Source organism: Phalacrocorax carbo, chromosome 6 (genome assembly GCF_963921805.1).
Source record: "Phalacrocorax carbo chromosome 6, bPhaCar2.1, whole genome shotgun sequence".
NCBI lineage: Eukaryota > Metazoa > Chordata > Aves > Suliformes > Phalacrocoracidae > Phalacrocorax > Phalacrocorax carbo.
The window spans coordinates 34,114,967-34,130,111 of NC_087518.1; the positions used below are offsets into that span (position 1 = coordinate 34,114,967).

Here is a 15,145-nt window from a genome sequence, read left to right on the forward strand (position 1 = left end):
ATGTGAGGAGAGAGCTGTGCTCAGCAGCCACCAACATCAAGGACAGAGCAGGCATATGCACCACAGCACATCAGAGCCACCATGCTGCTGCTGCTTGGTTTTTTCAGGTTCACACCTATGTGATGCTCCTGCACAGGAGAGGGAACAGACAAACCTACTCCAGACAGCTCAGGCCACCCAGATAGAGAAGACCTTACACATTGTTGCTTGCAGGGCACAGCAATGCACTGCTACGCCACACCATGCCTCCCCATCCTGGCACAGTGAGTTTTGCTCTCATTTATTGCATTATTGCAGCTTCCCAGAGACTTCCTCTCTGCCCTCATTGTCACAAATGTGGAGGAGCCTTGAGATGGCACTCTACCACCTCATCCTCTTCCTTTCCAAAGGGAAGACTTTCAGCTCAACTTCTGAATCACCCCAGCAAGCTACTGCAGCAGGAATAAGGAGAGAAACCAAGCAGGATCACAGCAAGAAAATAGAATTCTAACTCCAAACCACCCTCTAGCCTCACCATCTAGATAAAAAAAGCCCTTGGGCAGCCCACCTTGGTTTTCAGCTGAACTAGATCAAGAGGACACTCGAAACACCTGCAACAAACACCCACTCACCCTTTCCGCTACTGCTATCACTGCAGTAATACTTCCTACAACACTCTAGGTCTAGCCTAGGAGAAAACTCATTCTCATCAGCTAATTAGAGGGCTTTTATTGTCCCCTCTCTGCTGCAAGGAGTAGGCCTAGCAATAAAAGTCTACTGCCTAGAAGGTCACTGGAGTGACATGAAAGTTGTGGTAGGATTTGTTCCTGTTGTTTCAGTCACCTGTGATTTCCCAGCTCCCTGACCTCTATACAGAAATTTCTTTTCTCGTGCAAAAGCCAGCTCCAAGCTCAGTGTCTGAAAGGGACTATGTCGTCCATTGTAAAGGCTGTGTCTCCCAGCTCCCTGTGAGTGTTTTCAAGCATGCATGAGCTTGTCTTTGAGGAAGAGAAAGGCAGGCTGGCCCTGCACCCATGAAAGGCTGTTGATCTCTCCCGAAAACCAATTGCCTCTGCAAAGTTCGGAATGAATCTTCAGAGCTGTCAAAAGGAAGAGCAGGCAGAACCTGCAACTGTACTTAAAAAGGTCAGCTGGGAAAAGTCAGGATGGGAAGGATGTTCGCTTTATTGACAGATGCAGAGTGGAAGGGGCTAACCTGTGAGTACCTGCAAGCTGGTTTTGGCAGCACATGCTAAGTTTCAGCTCTGGGCTCTGTTGGCTGCAGGTGACAAATCCTTTGTGGATCACTTCCAGACAACAGAGTCTGGGGACTAAGCCTGAAACTGAGACTGGGGCTAAGCACCAGGCAGAGCACTTGTGCAGCCTCCCTTCATCCTGAGGGATGAGAGTAGGCTGGTGGGATGGATGCCTTTCTGGCTCTTGCAACCCAGATCAGCTTTTTAGATCTCTGAGACTAGAACATAATTTTCTCTCTGTCCTTTACTACATTCACATCTAATCATCCAGGTTTCTGCAGGAAACAGAGCTGTGAGCATCCAAGCATTTGCTGGCAGTTTCTTACATATAAAGTGAATCACCCCAGTAAAAAGCCAGGGAATCTTCCAAAACTGATGGAATTTGACCCAAACTCCCCTCACCCTGGGAGCACTTTAGAGTCCAGGTATGTTGAAGGTTTGGAGTACTTGTTAAAATAAATAAATAGAATTTTTAAAAATTCCGATGATTCCTCAATGCATTGCTTATAATATGGGTTCTGCCAACACAGAAATGTACCAAGAATGTCTTACAGCCGTGCATGACCTCCCCATTTGTGTGGCACTGCAGAAACCCTCCTAGAATTGCACAGGGTTCATGTGGAAAGCTGTACATCAGCAGTATCATCATGCACAAGCCTAGATGGCTTTTCTAAAATGCTTTCAAGTTCCTGCCTAGCTCTCAGTCCTGTGTTTTGCTGAACTTCCCTTCCCCTTAGCCCAGCTCAGGGGAAGGATTTAAATCCACAGGCTCTTTGTGCGCCTCACAGGTGGTCTGAGCCCAGGCCACAGAAGGGATTTGCCATGTTGAGAGCTGGTATCAGCTCAGTGAGTCCTGGACACCAGAAAGTATGCCTTTGGGGCAGACATTAGCAATGGTAGGTGATAACAGGCCCTGCTCTGCCCCACAGACTGCCAACACACACTAAGGACAGCAGTGCCCTGCACAATCAAGGAAAGGGAGTCAAAGAGGAGAGGAAAGCAACTTCACTGCAAGCCCAAACCAGAGCCAGCGAATTCCTACCCACACCCTGCTGCCTTGTCATCAAAGCATGCTGCCTGCCCATTTGCGCTCAGTTAACATCTATCCTTTCCAGAGCAATCCCTGCCTTCTCTGCAGTCCCTCCAGCCCCCTATCTGCCCAAGACAGGCAGGTTTCAATTCCCAGGGTTTACCCCCTGGGCCAAAGGTGACTTTGCGTCCAACTGAACCATTTTGTATTGTGCCACTGGTTTACCTGATAGACAGGAATCAGACAAATAGTGTATCTACTGATGCTAACTAAGCCTGATATTGATATGGATATATGACATATTTATTACAAAAACAGCAAAAGAAGTTGTTGTTTTAAATTTTATGTGACTTGGAAATATAGAAAAGCCAGTAAATATATTCCTTTTTGTCAGAATATTGTTATACATACATTGCAAGGAGCTCATACACAGCAGAGGTAGTGAAACACATTAGGTCAGTTCAAAACACAAACCAGGTTTGAAGGCATCTGAAATAAATTAGACCATTACAGCATTTTCCCAGTGGAATTATCTTTCTCTCTTTCTGTACGCGCGCGCACACACACACACACACACACATTTAAAATATTTGACAAAATCAATATCTAGAGAGAGCTTCAGTTTTGGGAGAAACATCACTTTGTTAAAAGCATTATTTTCATGGAAAATTCCTGACTAGCTTTACATGTAACTTCCACCTGTCCCTTTATAACCTTTATGATCTGATCTCCGGAACTCCTGTAGTATAAGCAATCGTAGCCCTCATCTGTAAATACAGTATCCCCTTCCACACACTGAACACTTTTCTTCCCCTCCATTGCAGAAGGAAAGCACAGACTCACAGAAAATAGGTCTGAAAGGGACCTGGCAAGCTTATCTCACCCATCCTCCTGCCCCAAATCAAACCAGAGACCTTCAGGGACAGAGCTGCAACCTCCTGCCCAGCCCATCTGTCCCACCACATCTGCACCACTCCTGGTAAATACATCTTCCCCGTGTCTAAACTGAGACATCCCTCCTGCAATTGAGTGTGCAGCACAGCGCTACAAGGGTGTCTTTCCAAAACCTGCATTAGAATTAAACTCCCATAAAGGCTTTGTTCAGTTGGCGTCTGTTGCTACAGGAGTAGCATGCCCAGGAGGCTGGGCAAGCCCCACCGCTTTTGGTGATGGCCACAGTGGTGCCCTGCCACCCCTCCGTGCAGCTGCCCAACCCACAGCTGAGCCCACACTGCAGCTCAGCACAGCAGATTTGCACGGGGTCAGGGCAAGGACTTACAAAAGTGAGGGAAGGAGCCCGTCTCCAGGGAATAAGGAGCCTGCGTGCCCGGCTGCATTTCCAACCTGCGTCCTGTCTCTTCAGCAGACTCAACCATGAAGGGAGGTTTGGGATCAGCTCTCAGCTGCACTGGTTTGTTGGAGAAAGAAAGGAGTGTTTACACATTACAGAGCAGCATCCTCACAATCCGTTCTAAGTTACAAATTTACCTCCCAGACCTTGACCAGAGCTGGGGTTTCCTGTGTTTGCTCTTTGGGCTCCTGTCCCTTTGGAAAGCCGGAGGTGTTGCAATGCTGGGGGGAGGGCTGGCTGCAGAGGCTGCCTAGCAAAGGCCCTGCAATGCGAAGGAGTTGGTCCGAAATGGCTCTGCTGAGAATATCTCTCCTGGAAGCAATTTCTTTTCTAACCCTGGCTCCTAAAGAAATGAAACCAAGCAAACAACTGCCATCCCGTCTGAGCATCTCAGCTCTGCTTCTCTCCACCAGCTGGTCTTTCTTCTCTTATCTGCAAGCCTACCCACTCTATCTGATAATGAACTTAGCCATTCAGAAGGTGGTATTAGCCACACCACCACTGGACTCCAGCAGAGACCAGGCATAGCTGGCTTTTGCCTCACTGAAACTGTCTGAGGACCATGGGGGCAGGTGACAAGGGGCAATGTCCGGTACACATTCCTGGGCAGCATCACTAGCAGCTTGCTAGTGATGGACAGACCGTTGTCTCCAGAAGGCTTTCAGAAGACAACCAGCCTATGCTGCAACCAGTTTTTCTTGTGCTGAAGTTAGGGTTAGGTCCTGGTTTGGTCCCTGTGCCTGCTTATCTCTGTTACACTCTCGAACATTGCACGCCAGCAACCGCCTGCATCTTCCTTCATATTTGGATTTTGCCAGTCCTGGTGGAGAGGAGCTGCACGCAAACAACATTCCTCTCTCCTGTCTGCACTGATAATCTCAGGCTCTCATCTCCTCTGTGCTCCCCTCCAGGCTGTGTCAACATAGCTGGAGTTGTAGAGGGCAGGGTTGCTCTGACTTCACTGCCCCATCCAGTACACTGTGTGCTGCCCAGCCCAGCACAACTGCACAAAGAATATTCCTCTGGGATGTGATTCAGACCTGCCAGGGGGTTTTAACCACCTCCCTCTCCTAGATTTCTCCACACTTACTGCAACAAAACATGCAGGTCCCAGAGCACAGAGTGATCTCAAGACTTCTCCTTCCAGAGACTTTCAGAAATCAGAGCCTCTGTGCAGCTGTAATCCTCTCAAATCAGCAGACAGATCATTGCTAAAGTCAAAGTGGGCCCCACAGCCCCTTCCACGTCAGTGCCAAACACTGGGACATCTCCTGCAGGAGAAACAGCCACAGGGAATCCAGACAGGCAGAGCTAGAAAGGGTACTGAATTGCTGGTTTGACTTTGCTAGCACTTTCAGGAAATTCTTAATCTGAAATTGCAACAAATTCCCTAAATTCAAGTTCTCATGGAGCTGAAACCCTTCAGGGTCTGGACTGGAGCCAGGAGGTGAGAAAAGAGACATGGAAAGATAAGATACCCTGTGGCATCAACTCTGAGCCTCTTAGGAGCCACAGAAATCCAGTGTGCTCGTCTGCTGTCTCTTCTACCCACAAGCATTGCCCCTCTTACATCCTTACACTGCTGTGGGTAAGAGGAATCCAAACTCCTTTTTTTGGTGTGGGTTTTTTTTGTTTTTGTTTTTGCCCAGGCAGGGCTGCTCAGCAGTCAGATCACTAGTCAGGGACTCCAGATCCTCTCGAACCTGCCACTGACCTTTCAGATCTACTCAGGTTTGCCTCCCCAGTTCCCGCAGACAGCAAGATTTCTGTGCCCTGAGCTGCGGTGCTTGGATCCCTCTTGCTGTCCTTTTCCCTTTCTCAGACCTAACATATTGCAGCAGATGCCGGAGCATGGAGCCACTCCAGAAACAAATCTGTGGTGTTTGGTGGCACGGCTTTAATTACATGACAGGAGCCAGAAGAAAGGCTATGAAACACTGCTCTCTCAGAATCTTAAACCTCCACTCGGAGCACTTTGTGTGGCTGCGAACAGAAGTAGCACACTCTGCAGGCACACAAAGGAGCCAAATCAATGTCCTGTTGATACAGCCTAGTAAAATAAGCTAATGATGGACAGGACTGCAGGTTTTCATATGTGAGGGAAGGATTTACAGTGATACCAAAGGAATTATTTCAGCCCCACAGTGACAATACCCACTCACTTCCTTATTATATTTTATTGATCTTGCCCTAAATACATGTGGCTGGAGGAAATGATGCATAAATTACTAACGAGTTAATTTCTTGCTCCGACACAGACTCACAACAGCCCTTTGAAGGGGAACCAGGAAAGACAATGTGTGAAAAGATAAAGGCAATGAGACAAGCTTGGATGTAATAATCCCATGTGAGTGATTATTGCTGCAACTAATGTAATCTAATAATGAAGAATTTACGCCAGATGTCCCCCAGAATATGCCAGGCAGACTCGAGATTCAGCAGTGGATCCATTTCTACAGAAACCTTGTTAGGAGGAAAAAAAATGGTGTTGTCTGTTCATCAAATGAGAGGCTGTAGACCTTTACAGTCAGAGTCACAATAAAAGCATGCCTTGCAAAGCTTCCTGGGAGTGTGTTCATTAGGCCTGATTGCCGATTTGTTTTCAGGTGAAGTTTAAGATGTTGGGTTTGGCATATAAATCTCCTGACAGTCTGGGAGCAGCCCATTTCAGAAGCCACGTACCCCATGCAGAGCTGCCACCAGGATTTCCCCTGTGTCTCCCTGGGGCGGGGAGGGAGCTGCTGGGACGGCAGTCTCCAGGACAGGTGAACGAAGAGTGGAGAATAACCTGCTTTTATTTTTTTTGAACTTGCATCCTTTCAGCTTCCACAAGGATATCCTAGTCCAGAGCTCTATCTCTGTCCTGGGGCATGACGCACCCCATAGACCCCCTTTCTTCTCACAAGCTGCAGCATATGGGGACACCATGTAGCAGGGAAAAGGAAAAGAGAGAGCTCTGCACCAGAGGTGTATTGTGGTGCACCCAGGCTGCTGCAAAATGAGATTGGCTTCACCTTGGTTTATGCCATTTACAGGTCCACTTTGCAGCCGGGAGGTTGAGTACAGGCCTGGCAGAGCACTGCCAGCTATCCAGGTCTTCGTGAAGACCTGAACTAGACCAAATTTTCTGCCCAAAAAGCAGACCAGAGTTGGGGTGATTTGTTATTTAATGTCTAGCACCAAATGAACGCTCTCCTAGTCCAGGTATGAGGACAGCGGTACCAACGGGCACTGTTCACCACAAGCCATCAGCCAAACCAGAGACCTGACATCAACACTTCCTTTTCGTTCAAAAACCCACATAAGCTAAGTTTACAAAACAGTCACAAGCCATACTTTTCACTCTCCCTCCTTGCTTCTGCTGCTTATTTATCACCTCTTTGAAGGTATTTCATACAGCCATTCCAAGCACCTGTTCTAGTCACACTTCGGGGTTTGAACTGGCTTTCATAATTCCTCCTTATCAACCACTGTTATTTAAGTAGCTCTGGTGGGAAGAAGGGGGAAGGGAAGATTTAGCAAGATCCAGAGCCACTAAAACAGAAACCACTACACTGAACCTGAAAGATTTGTTTAAGCCTCATTAACTCAATTGGGATTTAACGTCTCCTTCATTCATTGTTTTTGCAGAAGACCCAGAGATCTCCACAGTGAACGTGTGTGACTCCAGTACTGAGTCATGGTCATGGAACACGGTTTGGTTCTGTCAAAATCACAGCCACAGTGCTTCTCCCATGATCCTCCTTTGTCAGCTAATTTGATAGGGTAGGCCACTTGTCTATGTTGAAATCTGTTTCACCGGGGCTCTTTGATCCATGCATGTGTGCTGCTGTTTTGTTCTAACAGGCACGCTGCTGCCCGAAGGACTCTGTAAACAATAATACAAACATAGCTGTACTTAGGACTTGCAAACCCTGATTTTAGCCAGTTTCTATGTCAGACACCACCATGCCTAGAAACGACTTACAAACAGGACCAAAGATCAGGCCTAATTTTAGTAAGCCTTTGGGCTTTGCATCCCCTGACTGTGCTTGCTTTGATGAAACATGTTCATAGGATGAAAGAAAGCAAAAACCCAGCTGGCACCTGCTGGGAGGGCAGGGAGAGAGAATCTGGCAGACAGGAGGTTCCTACAGAGATTGCCAACACTACTACACGTCTGTTTTGCTTTTTGGGCAGCATGGTGAATCCAAAGGTGATAAACATTTGGCTTGACTGGCCAGACAAGATGTGCCCACATCAGATACTACACTCTCCCTCCTCGCTTGCTAGCATCTCTGCACCTCTCAAGGAAGCTCCTTCTGCTGTGCTTCAAGTCTCCAGCCCCTGAGCTTCAGAAAGAATCCAGGCTCTGCTGGAGTGAAACACACATGTGGGAATAGCTGCTACCTTACAAAAAAGCAGGCTGGCCAGCTGGGGCTCTGTACCACACATCTGGACATCTGATTTCAAATTTCCGTTTGCAGCACAACACAAGGATTGTTGTTAGAGGGCGTATTTGAACCTCTGGAAACTTTGAGGTATCTGTAGTATTTTTAGGACTACAGCTTTATTTACAATTCAATGCCATGAAAAGGCAAATGTTTAACTAACCTGGGAGTGACTTTGCTCTCCAAATACTTTTAGCGAGGAAGAGTGACTCTGAAGTGAAAAAACCCCTGCTGTTGTCTGAGCATCAAAAAAGGTTAGGAAAGATTCTTGACTACCCTTTCTCTTGGTCTGAAGTCCTGAAGAAAGGACTACAGCCCAGTTGTGCCCTTTAACCAAAGAGCATTTAGTGTGTCCTTTTTTCACCAGTCAGGATGCAATTTCTTTCTATAAATATCTAGTGGTTTTACTGTGCCATCAAATGTGCAGGTGACCTGGCTCAATACGTCTATCAGCTGACCACCTGCAGCCTGAATGACTCATTGCCCCTGCAGCAGCAATCAGCAAGTAACATCCTCTGATGGAGGACAGGCAGATGAGTCAAACCGCTGGGCTGTAATAACCCTTGTTAGCTTTCAAAACCCATTCCTCACCCCCACTCTCTCTCCAGAGAAGCCTACAGCACCTCTTCGGAAGGGTGGGCTGTACATCTAGGCACAAGGACCTGCACTCTGGGCTCACCAGCTGGATTTTATGGAGGTGGTCTGGCCTGCTGGGCCCCTTCTGGGAAGGAAGGGGCTCCTGATAGCATTACCGTGTCTGCACTCTATCATGGGGACCAGTGCTTGCCTGCACCGGAAACAACACACTAGGCAAACATGCAGACCTTCATGGAAGCTACAGCAATTAGGTTAATTAAGAGCTAGGGCGGTCCCATATGTTTTCTGATCTGTTGTTTTCTAGGTTCCCTATTGCACCTGTTCCCACAGCATCCAAACAGCCTGAAGGCTTAGATTTTCCAGCTCCAGACATGGGAACAGAAGGACAGCTGTCCCAGATCAGAGCAAAGGCCTGTTTGGCCTCATATCCAGCAGCAAATAGGGCAGGAGGATAAGAACAGGACGTTGTCATTCCCCTAGTACAGGTCCTCTGCTCTTCCTGGGAAGGTCCCAGAGCTCTTCTCTAAGATCAGTATCATTCGGTTTTAGACACAAGGTAAAGGCATGAATTACCCAGACTTAGCCATCAGCAGTGCTGGGAAATTAAACCAAGTGCTCATTTTTCCAGGCCACAACCTCAGTGTTAGAAAAGCTAATAAGCCCCAGCTTGGGATTTCTGAAATAGACAAAAAGATTCAGACACTAAATCAACCCCACTGTTCAGAACCTGTGCACCCAGGTCCCTAGGGTTGCTTGGAGCATCCCGCAGACGTGGGGTGTCACTGCACTGAGAGCCACCCAGGTTCCTCTCAGAGAGCCCCTGCTTTTTGCACAGGGTGCACAGCACCAACTTCCACCTGCAGTATCACTCACAGCCTGGGACAGGGGTTTGGAGTAGGCGACCTCTCAGGGCTCCTCAAATCCTATTTCATAGGATCCTCTGACAGGTTCTTTCCTCAGGTGCAAGGTCAGGGAGAAACCTGCTCTTCAGAGTTAGCTTTGCTCATTGCAAAATCCAGGGGAGTCCATGTTCCCCAAACTCCTCCAAGACAGATGGTTCATCCTTGCACAGTGCATTTCTCTGAGGCAGAATCACTTTCCAGAGCTACACTTCAATACCGACATGAATGCAAAGAGTATCTGTCTGCTGTCTGCAACAACCCCATTTCCCCTGCTCATCCTGGAACATGAATAAAGTGCTTTAAAAGTCCATGGAGTTGCCATTACCAATTTCTGTCACCAAAATGCTGACTTGCAAGACTTGCTCCCGCTTAGCAGACAGGGAAGGATATTGCAAAGGGTCATTCACCATTTAATGGGCTGAGAACCAAAATCTGCCCTGTGTGTGGAAAAGTGGAAGGAAAAAGTGACAAAACAAAAGCACTGACTGACCCATTGTGTGTGTGTGCAAGTTGTTAGCTTTGTCTGGCAGCATTTGAACCACTTTTGTCAGCACCTGAAGGAACTGCTTCTGAATTTTATGCACCCAAACTGAATGGATTGCAGTCTGGAGAAAAGTGTGATCTGTGTCTGACTTCTCAGCACTTACATGATTTCCATGAGCTAGATATTTGTTTGTAAGTAATTACAGTCACTTTACAAGAAACCTTTTATAATCAGTATGTTTTTAAAATCTGGATTTTAAACTCAATGTTAGGAAAAGCATGGATTTTTTAACATCTTGAGTGCTCTCCTCCTGGCACGTCAGCGGGGATTTCATACCACTCTGAGCAGAAGCTAAACCCTCTACTCAGGCAGGGCAAATTAAATAGGGCACTGAATATTCCTGAAGAAAGAGCTAATAGAGGGGAAAAGAAAATGAACCAGATCAATCTGTACCGACCTCAGCAGTAATATCCAGTTGCCCTAGTTCAAAGGAGCAGAGTGACAAATGCATTCAGGTGAATGGCTGGCCTGTCTTTAGTGCAAATAAACCACCAGCCTGAGCAAACTGTGCATGTCTGAGTAGTGCATGCAAATTTCACTGTGGCTTTACTGATTGCCCGCACAACGCAAACTGCCACTGTTGCCTCCAAGGGCATGTGGAGAAGGTCTCTCACCTCTACCCCACGCCCTGTTGCTACCAAAAGAGGCAGGGAGAAGAGCAGAAGTGGCAGGCAAGAGGGGTCTTGCAAAACAGAGGTGGAGATATTCTTCGCTCCCAGAGGGAGGAAAAGCAGTGGAAAAGGTGGGCTGTCTCCCTGTTCCTTCCTGCATGACTCCACAATGACTACTTTGTCACTGTCAAGTGCTTCAGCCAAATCCTCTGCCTTTAGTTGCAAGAGGTTACTTACACAGGTGAGTTTTTCTCCACAAGTGCTTCTGACAGAGTAGAAGAAGGTCTGCTACATCTGGTTGTTTGCAGTTGTGTTGGTTGAAAGTGACTTGCTGTAAGTAGCAGATATCTTCTCTGTTCTCTGACAATGACCCAGCAGGTTCCTAACTCATGTGCAGGGCTTTCCTCTGCTGCCTTCAAGGGCCATCCAGATCAGACTCCAGTTTGGGAACAGCCCCGTGACACAGACAGCATCCCCTGCTCTCCACCCAAGGACCGACCTGGGGTCCCTGGTACCAGCTGAGGCAAGGGAGGAGGAGGAAATACAGTGAGGACTGGAGAGGGCTTTCTCTCTATCTTAGGATAGGGCTTTCTAGGACTACCCCACTGTGTTTCTGCTCAAACCATATCATTTCCCCATGGGACGTCTCGGTCATTCATGTGGAGTCAGCATTTCACCATGTCTGATTTTTACATTATCTGGACTGTTTGTGCTGACACAAGATAAGGTGAAGTGGGGACGTCGCTGTTCTGTGCAGTGTGGGCTCTGCTATATTTTCCTCTTGGTTTAGGCCAGGCTGGGCTTGATTTCCCGAGATCCAAAAGTGAATAAATACATCCTTCCTGACTGCAGCCCCTCCTTTCCCAGAAAGCATCCTGGGGAATAAGCCCTGAAATAAGTGTTTCCTGTCTCCCCTTTAACCCTTTTCCTTCCACTCAAGTGCTCCATGACCCAAGGCCTGCTCCAGAAGGCATGGATTCAGTGCGATTCCCTCTTCCTGCCTGCTCAGAGGCTGTCTAAAGCCCAAAATGACAGCACTGGAGTGCCAGAAGCAAACAAGTCACCTGAAATTTCACACCTGCCATCACTGCTTTTGTGGCAGCTGGTGAGGCGAGAAGTTGATGAAGGTCCCACTTGGCCCAGGCTGAAAGTCAAAGTAACTGTTGGGCTTTCCAGGGAATGTCCTTCCCTGAAGTGGGAAGGCAGATATAAAACCTGCTGGCAGCTGCCCGGGGGCATTTGCTGCCTTGCTGAGGAGGCATTTGTGCTTTTTGCACACTGTCCTGTTCTTGGCAGCAGCCTTCCCGAGCTGGAAAAAGCATTGGCCATCATCAGCTGTGGAAACACTTTCTGGGCTGTGGATTTTTTTCTCACCACTGGAGCCAGAGCTGAACTGTGTTGGCTAAGTCTGCCTCCCTTCTAGATGAGATTTAACAGTGCCAGGTGTGTAGCGATAACTATCCAGCAGGTTTTGACTCCACTGGCCAAATCTGACCTGCAATTTTGCTTGCTTCTCCTTAAAGGCATGCATGAGAGAGGCCGTAAACCAGACTAGGGAGCTCCATAGTACAACTGTGCAAATGCTATGACAGGCTGCTTCTCTGCCGTCCACCAAGCTTCTGCTGCCCACTGCCAACAGGAGGATGGCCTGCCTGTCTGTGGGCAAACCCATGCTGGATTTCTCATTTGATGTGAGTTACGGCTCCCAGAAAACAGCAGCCTTGCAGTCCTCTCTGTTCCTGACCAAGAGCTCACCATGGCAACTTTCTCCTCCAGGACTATGGACCGAAGACCCTCACCAAATACCCACCACCAACCACACATTAGAAGCATGCTCAAGCTAAGAGGAGGGAGCCAGCCCCCTGCAAGAACCAGAGGAATTCAAACGGGAACAAGACTCAGGACAGAAGCCAGACTCCCAGAGGCTTGAGTATGTTGCATTGCCCAGACATTGTGTGTTGCAGTCTGGCCTCCTGCCCCTAATACCCTCTGACAGCTCTCAGGGCATGAGCTGAGCAGGTTAGTGATTTGATCATGACACCAACTCCTGCGGGAGCTGCCGCTTCAAAGTCCCTGCTGCCAGTCCTCAGCAAAGCACGCAAGGATCTGCAAAGATGTGTAGTCTCCAGAGCCTGTAGCTGTGACTTATCTTTGTGAGTGCAGAACTGCTGGCCAAATGCTGGATCCAGCCCAACCCTTGAAAACTGGAGCTCTAGAAGGCAACTTCAGCCAGGCCCTGCTAAATGACTGCTTGTCTGATGGCTAATTACTAATGAAAACAGAAGGCACAAACCCAATCCAGGCAGGGCTTATACTGTCCATATCACCATGGGCCACAGAGACACCTACCCCAAACCAAACACTACCTGTCTGTTTGAGACTTTAAGTCAGATTTTGTTTCTAAGTCCTCTTCTGTTGGACTGCAAATGTAAAAAGCTAAAGCCACCCGGGTAGCTTGGTTCATCAGGAATGTGTTAAGTTATGCCACAAAAACCATCCCCTTGCCAAGCAGCAAACACATAGAGCTGTGAAGGGACATGCGTGCCTCCCAATTAATGTCACCTTCACAGCTTCCATAGGTCATGGCACAAGCAGACATCTGCTCCAAAATAAGTTGCCAGGCAAAACATGGATCCCGTTCTGAACAATGCTACAGGCTCAGGGAGAGCTGAGAAATTTAAGGGATATGGGACAACAGGAAATAAAGTAAGTCCCTCCAGCAAAGACCCCGTGGCCCTTCGGTGGTTGCACAGCACTGCACCATATAGAGGAGCAACACAATGGTGTTAAATAAATGACAGCAGCATTAACTAAATGACAGTAAGCATTCCCATGGCCATTCTTGCCAGCACGGGAACTATACAGATAGCAAACAGAAGAGCTGTGTTCACAGGCACTGTGACAGAGACACATCCACTGCAAATAAAATGACTTCCTGAAGGTCCTTAAAGGGTTGGGCACACCATGACATCATACCTGGTAATTCATATCCTGAAGCAGGAAAAACCAGTGCCAGGAGAGGATCAAGAATCAAGTGACTTGGACAGGCGCAGGCTAGGGTTTTGCCTGTGCCCTAGACTAACATTAGTTATGAGGATAGATGTAACCTGTAAGTCACTGGAAGGAAGGGGATCACTTTCAGGGAGTCTCTGTCTGGCCTTTGGGATATATGGGAGAGATGGACTAATCCCACTGAAATGTGGTCTCACACCTGCTGCCTCTGGAAGTCACATGGGATGAAGGTTTGGAGAAAGAGGGGATAATTTTATAGTCTCTTTTCTGGCAATAAAGCTCCTGTAAGATCCCCAGGAAAGATGCTAGAAGCACCAGCTCTGGTCAACTCCTGGGAAAGGAGAAGCTGGGCTGTGTTGACTGCAGCAGGGTAGGAGCCATGCTGGCCTGAGCAGTGATCTCCAGAGGATGCTACAGGGCCATGCATGTAGAGGACAACAACAAGGGCAGGCTGGGGGACCCATGTGGTGGTTTAGCTCTCAAAACAGCTCCTGCAGGGATTCAGAGCAGGGCGTTTCAGGCTAATCTCTACGTCCCCTCAGGGAACCTGAAGGATTACTGCTCTACATCTGCTCACACGGTTGGGCCCCACCTTGTCAAGGCGGGGGAAGCGCTGACAGCCTCTCATTTCGCTAATCAGTTTGGGATAAACAGCAATTGGCCCCATCCACTGTGGCGCAGCACCCCTTAATTGACTCCCTTGCTCACAGGCCTGATGGCTTCTCTTGAGCCTTGCCTAGGGCAGGAATGCATCTCACGGCTGCTGGCAGCAGCTATGGAGAGCCAAGGAAACTGCACGGTGGCTATGTCAGGGGTTGGGGAAGGGTGGCCACAGCAGTGTCCAGCTGTCACTGGCACCTGGCCAGCACTAGCCCATGGCAGAGCCTTTGGCTACAGTCCAAGCCAGGGTGGCAGTGGAGGTCCCTAGACAGCAGTCATCACTAATCCCCAGAGCTGTGCTTTCACCTGTTAGCCCATGGTCTCCCAGCACTCAGCTAGCTTCCCAGCAGAAAGGGCTGCAAAAGACCTGCATGGGCTGAGGGGTTTGTGCTGTTAACCATGCACCAAGGTCACCTACTCGTTTCTCTTACTGCTTTCCTCTTCTCCTGAGCATGCCCCTCTCAAAGCCCAGTGCTGGGGTCCAGGCACCTGCTTTACCAGACACATAGCTGAGCCTTCTTCCTTCCTTTCAGGACTGGGGACGCTGGTTTGGGGTCCAGCTCTGGCTGTGCTAGCTCCCAGGCAGTCAGTGCCATCTGCTGGCTACTCTTTCCTTGACTGCTATGAAAACGGAAGGCGAAATAAGGGACAGCCTTGCTGTTCAGCTAGTCTTCCCCCAACCCCTCACATTCTGCTGCTGAAGCCGTATCCCACAGAGCTGACCTAAATAATTTAAATGATGTACATTTCCAAAAAGGGAGCATTACATTTTA

General features: G+C 48.4%; 1 protein-coding gene across 2 annotated transcripts in view; it reads right to left on the reverse strand.

Moving 5' to 3' along the window:
• Positions 1-3,717, reverse strand: part of RXRG (retinoid X receptor gamma) — a 39,273-nt gene extending 35,556 nt beyond the window's left edge. The window contains exon 1 of one of the 2 annotated variants that reach the window (XM_064454573.1): positions 3,545-3,717. In XM_064454573.1, coding sequence (XP_064310643.1) covers positions 3,545-3,641 — 97 coding nt within the window. In that variant the 5' untranslated portion in view covers positions 3,642-3,717. Of the gene's footprint in view, positions 1-2,676; positions 2,735-3,544 lie in introns of those variants that run through there. The other variant, XM_064454575.1, reaches the window with a different exon arrangement.
• Positions 3,718-15,145: the final 11,428 nt, after the last annotated feature.